Source organism: Ornithodoros turicata, chromosome 1 (genome assembly GCF_037126465.1).
Source record: "Ornithodoros turicata isolate Travis chromosome 1, ASM3712646v1, whole genome shotgun sequence".
Taxonomy (NCBI): Eukaryota; Metazoa; Arthropoda; class Arachnida; order Ixodida; family Argasidae; genus Ornithodoros; species Ornithodoros turicata.
In genome coordinates, this window is record NC_088201.1 from 229,055,167 (window position 1) to 229,065,965 (window position 10,799).

At 47.5% G+C, this 10,799-nt stretch overlaps 1 protein-coding gene across 1 annotated transcript; it reads left to right on the plus strand.

Moving 5' to 3' along the window:
* The first annotated feature begins 1,870 nt into the window (after positions 1 to 1,870).
* Positions 1,871 to 2,724, plus strand: LOC135395787 (uncharacterized protein K02A2.6-like). Its single transcript, XM_064626881.1, has 2 exons — positions 1,871 to 2,272; positions 2,323 to 2,724. Exons 1-2 carry the CDS (start codon positions 1,871 to 1,873, stop codon positions 2,722 to 2,724), a joined length of 804 nt encoding a protein of 267 aa, XP_064482951.1.
* Positions 2,725 to 10,799: the final 8,075 nt, after the last annotated feature.

Genomic DNA, 10,799 nt, shown 5'->3' on the forward strand with positions numbered 1-10,799 from the left:
GCCCGCGGTGCTGGCGTATTTTGTCGGCCCGGGCTCGGCCCGGCCCGGAGCACACAGCCAATAACAAGCCCAGCCCGGCCCGCGGGCCGGGTCGGGCCCGGGCCGGGTCGGGGGCCCGGGCCCGTGCAGTGCTCTAGTTCCAATGCCTCGGAATCTCCGTCAAGGTCAACCAGATGCGCATGGCTGAGACCGTCGACACTGTACTGGCACAGTATTCGGACGTCTTCGATCCGGCTTTCAACGGACACAGTGGCACTCCAGTGCACATCACAATGAAACAGGAGGCTTCACCAAAGTTCTTGAAAGCTCGACCTGTACCTTTTGCACTCCGGGACGCGGTGTTTGAGGAACTCGAGAAGCTCGAAACACAAGGTATCTTGGAACCTGTGAAAGCTTCGAGATGGGCTACGCCAATTGTGATCGTTCGCAAAAAGGATAATACCCTCCGGATTTGTGGGGATTATCGAACGACAGTAAACGCAAGCGTGGAATTGGCGTCGTACCCGCTGCCAACGATAGACCAGCTTCTGTCAACGTTACGAGGTGGAAAGTTTTTTTTTCAAGAGTGGACCTGACTCAAGCATATCAACAGCTTCGCGTAGACGAAGCCACGGCGGAAGCACTAACAATCACTACACTCAAGGGATTGTTCAAGGTGAAACGTCTACCGTTCGGAGTTTCCGTCTCCCCGCTGATATTTCAGCAATTCATGGATCAACTGCTCATGGGGCTTGACGGCGTGGTAGTCTATCTTGATGATATTTTTATTTCCGCCCCAACCAAGGAAGAACACGGCGGACGTCTCACAGCCGTCCTACAGAGGCTCAGGCAAGCTGGGCTAAAAGCAAAACGGGGGAAATGCATCTTTGGCGTGGAAGAGGTTGAGTTTTTGGGACACATCGTCAACGCAGAAGGCGTTCGACCTTCTCACAGCAAAATACAGGCTATCGCCGAGGCTCCACCACCCACAAACAAAGCGCAGCTGCAGTCCTTCCTGGGCATGCTGGCATTCTACTGTAAATTCATCAAAGACCGAGCTACGATTGCAGAGACTCTGCATAGGCTTTTGGATGCGGAAGCCCCTTGGCGTTGGGAAGAAAAACATCAGAGGGCATTCGACGAGCTCAAAGGAACGTTGCTGTCCGCTCCGGTCCTCCAGCACTATGACGAGAAGAAACCCCTGTTCCTGTCCTGTGACGCCTCGCCGTACGGACTCGGCGCAGTCCTGGCACAGCCTGACGATCAAGGGAACGAAGCTCCAATTGCATTCGCTTCGCGCACACTGGGAAAAGCTGAGCGCAACTATGCACAGCTGGATAAAGAGGGCTTAGCCATCGTGTTTGCAGTGACTCGCTTCCACCAGTATATCGCAGGGAGAGAAGTAATCATCTACAGCGACCACAAACCCCTACTGGGCATCATGGGCGCGGACCGCCCGATTCCTGCAGTTTTATCTCCACGTATGACAAGATGGTGCCTGTTGCTCGGGGCGTACAGCTATAAACTCCATTACAGGCCGGGAAAACGCCATCAAAACGCCGACGCCCTCAGCAGACTGCCTCTACCTGTAGAAGAGGCTGAACCGGCGGGACCTGGAGATGTGCTCATGATCGAGGCAGTTTCCATTCCCCCTCTCACGCCTTCGGCTATTGTGCAGGCAACTGCACAGGATTCAACCCTCTCAAGAGTGTATCAAGGTGTACAGTCGGGTCACGTCTCAGATTAGACCGGGAAAGATTTCCTGCCCTTCAACGTAAGAAGGAACGAACTTTCTACCCACAAAGGTTGTTTACTTTGGGGTTCGCGAGTGGTTATTCCCCCAGCGCTACAGTCGCAAGCTGTCACCCTGCTCCATGCTGGCCACAGAGGAATGACAGCCATGAAGCACGCTGCAAGAAGTTATTTCTGGTGGCCACAACTCGACACCGCCATCGAGAACGCCGTAAGCAGCTGCCACACGTGTCAGCGCTATGCCAAGTCTCTGCCCAGACAATTACCACCAGTGTGGTCTCGTCCTCGCGTCGCTTGGTCTGTCCTCCACATGGATCTCGCAGGACCGATTCACGGCCAATCCTACCTTGTTGTAGTTGACGCCGTCACGAAGTGGCTCGAGGTGCGACCAGTGCCCACCGCAACAAGCTCCGCACTCATCAACGCGCTACGTGCCATCTTTGCCACTTTCGGACTTCCGCAACCCGTGGTCAGCGATAATGGTACCGCCTTCGTTTCCAGCGAGATGAAGTCGTTCTTCAACACACACACAGCCGCAATGGTATCCGCCACGTAACCAGCGCCCCATATCATCCCTCTACAAACGGTCAGGCGGAGAGGATGGTTCAGGAGTTAAAGCGGGCCCTGAAGACATACACCCAAGGAAGTATTCAGTGTCGTCTGTCGAGATTCCTCCTGAACCAGCACACCACAGCGCATGCGATAACCAAGGAGACGCCAGCCAAACAAATGTTTGGAAGGGAATTGAGGACTGCCCTGGACACAATTCACCCGCATTACGAGGACTCGCCCCCTGGCACCCAAGCCCAGCTTGACGACCACTTCAAGGTCTGCCAGACCGCGTGGTTCAGGACTTTCACCAATAATGGAAAGTGGTGCCAAGTGAAGGTCTGCAGGGAAGGTCGGCAAGCGTTCCTACGAGGGCCTCACACAGGATGGACGACTGCTTCGTCGGCATGTGGATCGCATGCGCAGGTCCTCTTCGCCGGTTGACAGCACAAAACGTCTCACGTCAAGCTTCCGGTTCCCCACTGGTGACATGAATTCGCCACCTGCAAGGCTGCCGGTGCCGCCGAACGACTCTCCTTGCGTGGTCCCCATCACTTCCCAAGCTCCTTCGAGACATATTCCTCAATGGCTTTCCACAGCGGCGGAGCACCCGCCTCACGACGACGCGCCACTACCGGCAGCACCTAGGCACATCATATCGGGGCCTACGTCATCTCGTGGTAGACCACTCAAGAAACCTGTGCGTTTAACATTCACTTTCAGACTAAGGGGGGGGGGGGGGAAAGTGTAATATAGTGACGACGACAAAGTTGCGGAACTGTTCACGCGCTGCGCGTCCTGTTGTGTTCGTATTCTTGCTGTAAGCTTCCGTTGGGAGCGGATGGTTTTCTTCGGGCTCTCTGGTTTGGAATAAACCTTTGGATGGTTCATCTGCTGGCTCTCGATGATGTGAGTAACACAAACATATATTGCGTCCAATGGAGTAATACGGACGGGACATGGGCGGCAGGCACACAATATTGACTTAAAGTGGGCAAGGTTGCAAGTCGCACCACTACTGGGAAAATAATTTTGCAATGCACAATGGTCCATGAGAGGTGCCTGCTTTCGGCTCAGGTACGGCCACTGCCGTTTCCACACTGTATCAGTTACACCAGCATTGACACGTCGTCTATCCAGTATTTGTCAACCCAAGCCAATACTGGTCCGAGACTGTCCTAATGTTGGCAAGATCCGCCCAGTTGTACAAATTAAACCTTTCACTAGAAGGCAGGAATATTGACATGCCCTCATGTTGACATACCCTGTATTGCCAGTGCAGCTTCTACAATGGTAGGGAAAGCACTTCTGCGCGCCTCCGTACGTAATAGGTTGTCGCAATATGGGTGACATATCGAATAAGAGACTGAATACCGGGTACGAATGAATGCCAGATGTATTCTTGCCAACAGTTTCTCCTCTCCCTCATCTTGCTCAGCCCTGCACTGTGCTCTTGTCTGTGTGTGTGTTCAGTATAAATTCTAATGGGGTGACGAGTAAAAACCCATCCCAGAAACGATTGCACAACTTGTTGCGTGGAAGCAGACATTGAGTACTACCTACAATCCTGCAACTGGTATCTCTCTGAAAGACTCATCCTCCAACCCCACATTCAACGACTTATTTATTTATTGATTTCAACACACAAGTGATTACGAGCAGAGGCTAAAAAGTCACAGGAGACTTGATAAGGCCTCTACCCCCTACAGCAGCACATTAAATAATCACAATATATGCAACACTATGCACTATGATAAACAAGTACAGAAATGTCACCCAATCATCAATAATAATAAATAGCGAATGAAACAAAGATCAGCTTTGATTCTTACCCATGCTACAGCAATGTAACGTTTATATACAGTACCCTAAATTACAAAAATATGTTAGCAAATCATTTCTGTGTAAAGACAGCAAATCGCATGTATTATCATTGAGTAATCTAACTAAATTATATTGCAACCTGTAGAACCCATACGACGTCCGGCACTGTGGAACTTTATATGTTAAAGGGTGGCGCTAGTTGTAAGCAGGATTAGTAATTTCTAAGCTCGCCACGTCCGGAAGGTCACTTAAGTTTTCCTTAACTGCCCTTTGGTACGCCAGGATGAGCTTATAGCAATAAAGGTTGTGAATTCTGGGTATGCGACACTTCTCGAATAGCACCGCTGTCGTATAGTTGTAGCTCACATCTTCTAGAATACTTAAAAATTGGGTACCCCAACATCGCTTTGGCGCAACCAGAGGGCGGTTACTTCCCCCTTGAGCTTTCTTCCTGCCACCGGCGTCTGGACCAGCCTCTAAAGCCCCCTTTTCTGTGCGCTTCCTTTTTCTCTCCTTTTTCTTTTTCTCTTTCTTCTTCTTTAATGAGTAGCAAGTCGAACTTTCAATAAACATATCCACCCATGAATCCTGGCGAGCAGTTAACAACAATCCTGCGGTGTCATACGCAGTGTGCAACACCAGACTCCTTATCCCAAGAGTTTTGGCGTTCTTTTTCTGGCTTGTCTCCTTCTTCATTTCCTTTCGTTTCACATTTTTCAGCACGATATATTCGGGTCAGAACGAAGTAATTCAGTTATACGTCCGTCAACAACACAGGTAACACCCATACAAATAAAATAATATGGCAAACGATAACTGCACGGAGAAACCTGTACTTTGATGTGGGGCGCGCCAATGTGTCCAATACTGGACAAAAGATTACGGAACGCACTCCTCCTTCGGAGACACACACTAGAGGGGGACGGTACCGTACGGACTTGCAAACAGGTAACTGGGTTACCTACGCAGACGTGTATATCCGCACTGACCCATTCGCTGCTCGCGTGACACTCCGAGGAAGGAACCGCCGGGACGCGCGTTCCGTAAACCTTTATCCCACACTATACCTTGATTGGGCATATATTGACTTCATATTTACTGAACATCGGAACAACGTAAAGCCAATGTTGAACCTCTGCCTGGGCAATATGGGATCTACATTACCAAGACTGGAGTTGAAAACTGGCGTGCCAGTAATACCCAGCAGTAAATATCACGGAGCAGCGCGCGTACATTTTGCATCATTCACAGTCGGCAGCATAGGCGCCGACCGCGGGAAGGGGGGAGGGACCTTGTCCCCCCCCCCGGAAATGAACTAGGGGGGGGGGCGCCTCCCCGAGAAGTCCCGCTAAGAGACTGACACCAACGTTTTGGGCTCGGCGCGCCCGGGTCAAAAGAGCGAAGAGGCACCAACCCAAAAATGCATCTTGCAATTTGTAAAATATGTATCCGCCCACCATACTCATTATCACAGTAGAAGATGAGGCGAAGAAACATAGAGCATGACACAACACAATGCCTGAATTTCGCCCAAAGCAATCAGATCAATGAAACGAAGCAGTCGAAAAGGCACCAGCAGCTGCCAGTCTTCGGAACGCATATCCGTTGGGAGCGGGTTCAACTCCCGCTGCTCCATTTCATTGACCATATATTCATTATATTGCGCGCATTTCGGGTCAAACACCGGTGATTTAATGCATTTCGTTCCTTTTGCACTCAGTTTTCAAAGGCGTAATGCCTTCAGTTGTGCGCATGTTCACTGTTTACGTTCTCCCTGTTTTCTCTTCTTTTTTATTCTGTTCTTCCTTCCTGTTATTTCTATACCAGTTCGGCATACATCATAGGATCCCGTCAGAGTGTGTGATTCTTCAGCTTTAGTTTTGCGTTCTTCATTTCTCGTTTCCTTTTCTTTTCTTCTTTTTGTTTTCTTTTGCGTTCTTCTTTTCTTTGCCTTTTTTGTCTTCCCCTTTCACTTTTTTTTTTATGAATAACACGCAGACATCCATCTGGCTTACCTTCCCTTTCTTTTTTTTTCTTAATAACCATATCCCCACCCCCACCCCCCCGCCAGAGTACTTACTTCGCGGCCCGAAACGTAACTTTTTCTAACGATGCGGATGCCAGTAATGTCACGGCATAGCCAGAGTTTATATTTTCGTTTTATTGTATCTTTAGCAAGGAGCCCGTTAATTCGTTTTTGCATTCATAATATTAATATGATGCGTCTTGGAAATCAGATGACAAGATGAGAGAAACATGCGCCGCAAAATTTTAAGAAATTGGAATTTCTCCGCAATGCTGCGCTTTCCGGAGTTCCAGTAGTTGAAGAGATCAGTTGGACAACACATTTCGTGATCCGTGGTTGCCGAGCCTCCCTTCTTTTATGCATAGAGAATATGCCTGGCATCGAAAGATACCAGCACAGGTGAACAGGATTCAAGTAAGGGTGGCACGTAGCAAGCATTTCACTTACTTAACGGGTGATACTTCATCCTTTACCTCCCGGCATTGCGGTAATTTAAGAAGGGCACCCAACATGTAGTCAGACTTCGAATATTTCAAAGGACTAACTACTAAAACGCCGAGAGCCTGTGATTTAGGCTTTCCACTTCTCTGTGAATCATGCGTCTCCTCTTCCACAGAATTGATAAGCGAACCGAGACGGCACGGCGTCTGTATTTCTCAAAGAGTACTTAGTTCTGTGAATACAAAACAGTAACATGGGACGTCATTGCCTGCAAAACATACCGCGTAACAGCGAGCCCTTTATTGCAAGGCAGCTTCCCATTACTCCTGTGTCTATGTCTCCTTTCACAGAGGCACCTTTTTCAACTTTCCTGGTATGTTTTAAAACGGGTGCACAAAATGAATGGCCGAGAACACATACCTAACATGCCGCGAAACGAACTACTACATACCGGCACTCCCAAAAGTAGTAACTAAAGAGACGGCGGCAGATGAACAGATCCAGTCCTTCGATCAGAACCCGAGAGAATTCCACCGGTGAGAGCGTTATCAATCCACCATTTCAATGTATGAGGACGTAAGTCAACCTACCGTCGTCTTAGGCATCCAACACTTTTCGTACAAGCCACACGCACATGCACAGACACACTGCGAACGCAACCTTGTCTTCGCAGAACAACCTATTGCGTCTTAAGGTGTGGAGAGAGAGTGTTCATGCGCGAAACGAAACGACGAGGTCACGGCGGTAACCTCTACGCGAAGGAAAATAGCTCCTGAATATACGGCTACAGGAGTGCGACGCTGAACGTTGCGCCGGAATTGTGCCTATCTGGTCACTGCTGCCGGCGTCGCCGAAGACGACTTTGCTGGCGCTGACTTTGTTCTCACGGAAACGTGGACAGCATGGACATCCTTCTAAAATACGAATGGAAGATAAATTCGGGTTTTCCTTTTTCTTAGAACCGCCGCTTGCGTACACAAACTGTTGGTCATCTGACGGCGACGGTGTATTCCTTCTTCTTTTTTGTTTTCTTTCTCTGTTTTTGCATATTTCGTTGTAATCTCGGAGTGCGCACTGCAGTTAATACCTTTAATGTCCGCTTAAAGTTACAGCTTAATCTTTTTTTAACGTCATATCTATATTTAATGACGTGGGCAACGTGTGCGTCAGGTTGGGGGAAGGACAAAAAATGGAACACTAAACGAACAGCACAAGACAGAACCATCAATGAAGGTGGGTCATTCCACGCCAAGTGATCCAGCGATGCTGCTCGACCACCGCCGATTTTGACGAAAAAATAATTGCGGTGGTAGACGTAACCCAAATCCAAAATATTTGCCTCAAATAGCGACGCGTTCCGGCGCTAGGGGGCTCTGAAGTTCGCGCTTCGAACAAAAACCGTGGCCCCTCTGGAAGCGTGTTGTAAGCGTTCTACGGCACCGAAGAAGCCCAAAATTTAAACATGTTTTCTAGAAGGACAATACCACCAACTGACCGAATTTGAATAGTTAACCGCAAAATTTGGGATTTGCGAGATCCTGCGAAACACTTCAAAATTTGCCCAACTTTGACATTTTTTATAAAAATAGCTACAGCATCTACCAAAACAAAATTTTGCAGGTGTGAAGCCCCTCGGGAGTAGTCTATAACAAAAAGGTATTAACCCTTTTCTTAACGATCTAGGTGTTGTAAAAAATTTGTAAATTCGCGGAAATCCTTAAAAAGTCCACATTTCAGGGTTAAAATTTTCAATGGGGATAACAAGCTAGAAATATGCGCATTACAAAGAACTGTAGAAGAACTTCCCATTTATGCGTGAATAAAAAATTAGGAAGTTTTTTTTTTATAAATTGAAGAAATATTCTTTTTTCGGCTCTATACTCGCGAAGTAGGCTTGGCAGCGCGGTCATAAGCGCATGCTGATCCTGCTGGCCTCAAGAAACCTTGAGGTAAAACCAAAATTTTAGCAAAAGGGATGCTGGAAGCTGTTCTACAAGAGGAGTGAGTCAACATTGAAATGGTAATTTCCCTATTTCGGTAGAGCTCTTTCGACCATCTCAATGTCGCGGCTGCACACAGTTCACTGAAACTACCGACCACCCGTACGCTCAAATGCACGAAAGAATGAGCACTTGTGAGGATATGTCTCACAGGCATTCTAGAAGTAGACTCGGTGTGGAGTATCTAGTATTCGACCCAAGCCGGGTGATTCATCTTCACACGCTTCCGCACAGCCGGTTCAAGGCTCTCCCTTCGCTTCTGGTCGGAGGGCCGCAACTTGGTGCACATAAAATTTCTTATAGCAGCAGTTCGACTCGATCTTTGTTCCTTTTTGCAACTCAAACGTACAACACATTTTGCACAGGAGTATCCTATATTAGCTGCAGTTTTAAGAGACAGTTCAATTTCGACAGACTTGCACACGTGCAATTTGCGTTGCTCGTTTGTCGAGAAGTTTTTGGAAGATTCAAACAGGAGGGACGCAAGATAAGTCTTATACTTTTGATAAAGATAAAGTCACTAGGCATGCTGGGGGTGTACTGGGAACTTGCTGAAGAGGGCGTTGTTGGTTAGGTTAGAGGATATAAACCAAGTTTGATAATAAATCCTTGTTCGTCAGTCTGTGCCTGTGTGTTGTGTCGTCTGTTGACTTGTTCCCCGGCACGGGGGTTTTATCGCTTTTAAAGTCGTTTGTTAAACCGCTTCTTTTGGTGGTCGTCGTCGTTGCACTCTCGGATATCTTGAACCTATAGATTCCGATGACACTTCGGCGACTGCTAGCACCAACAAAGGACCTCCACAGCGGTGAGTGTTGAATTGCTCTCCTTCTTTTACCGTAGCTTGTTTTACTGCTTGTTGTTTCACGGGAAACAACAAATTAGAGCAACATATTCCATTCTCTGACTTTTCTTTCCTTCGCCCCATTTGCTCGCGACTGGTATTCCATATGAAAGTTCCGATAATGGGATTATAGCGTCTAGTATATTTTTAACGAAATTCAGCTATAGCACATATGGCGATAGATATTTCAGCCCCAAAAATTAACCTGTAGTGTATCACAACTGACTCTTCATATATCATTCGATTTTATTCCTTCCTTGTGTCACAGTGACCCCATTTTCTTCCATGACGTTTTCTTAAAATCATGCGTGTCATTTCTGTAAAACCTTTTTTCTTGTCTATGTTTTCAGGCATGACGCTAATGATCTCCCGCCGTGTAGCTTTGGGCCACTGCACTGTAATAAGCGCACAAGTTGAAATCCGCTGGATTACTGCGGGTTCTGCGATTTCAGCATTGCCGCTCGGCACATCGCATGCCTTCGGTCCAGGCGCGACAGAAAATGCGTACTGGCACGATACTGTTCATCCTATCATTGTTTATTTCCGTGATGTCGACAGACAGGACAAAGACACATAGCACCAGACTTATAAATGCTCCGCTTTTATCCAATATCACTGAACTCCTCGTGTAAACATCTCGTCTTGGATCACCTCATCGCTCACACTTGTAGATACTCACTTGTTATCGTCCGCCAAGCACGTTAGCCTGTTCACCCTTCTCTCTTTCTTATCCTGGTCCATCTCATCGCTCGTACCTGTAGATAGCTTTTAACTACCACACACTCTCACATCCCACTCTCATCCCATAAGCATCTCTCACACACTCACCGTAGTTTTGGCGCTATATGGCCTTTGTTGCGTTTGTGCCATTAAAACCATAATCTCTCTTTCTCTCTCTCACTTATAAATGGTATCATGTAAGTGGTAACGCATGTTAAGTCAGCAGTGCACGTTTTTCAAGGGCAACTCCTACAATGCTTCACCGCGGACACTTCTCACATTGAGAAAGTTTCACATTGAGTATTTTACAGATGGTGCTGCGTCATGGTATAAAAACAAAACAAAAAAAAATCGTCAATCGCTGTCACCATGTATATGACTTTTGTATGAGCTTCTTGGCCTTTTTTTTCTTTCTTCTTTTTTTTCGGCATCACATGGGAAGGGTCTTTGTGACGGTGTCGGGGAACGTCGAAGAGCCTCGCAGCAAAATACATATTCAAAAACCATTCAAAAACCAAATCTTGTCGCCTCACGATCTGGGTGACCATAAACGAAATTGAAACGGATGCTTTGACTTTGCCCATAAAACCGCGCTTTAACTATAGAGCGAGTGATACCCCAACAGAGGTACTAATTTCTGAAATGAAGGAAGGAGAGGTGCATAAAG

What these genes read in the sequence shown, in the direction of transcription:
- LOC135395787 (XM_064626881.1), top strand. Translation starts at nt 1,871, where the DNA reads ATGACAGCCATGAAGCACGCTGCAAGAAGTTATTTCTGGTGGCCACAA. An exon ending in ACACACACACAGCCGCAATG is followed by an intron (nt 2,273 to 2,322) that starts GTATCCGCCACG and finishes ACAAACGGTCAG; the next exon opens with GCGGAGAGGATGGTTCAGGA.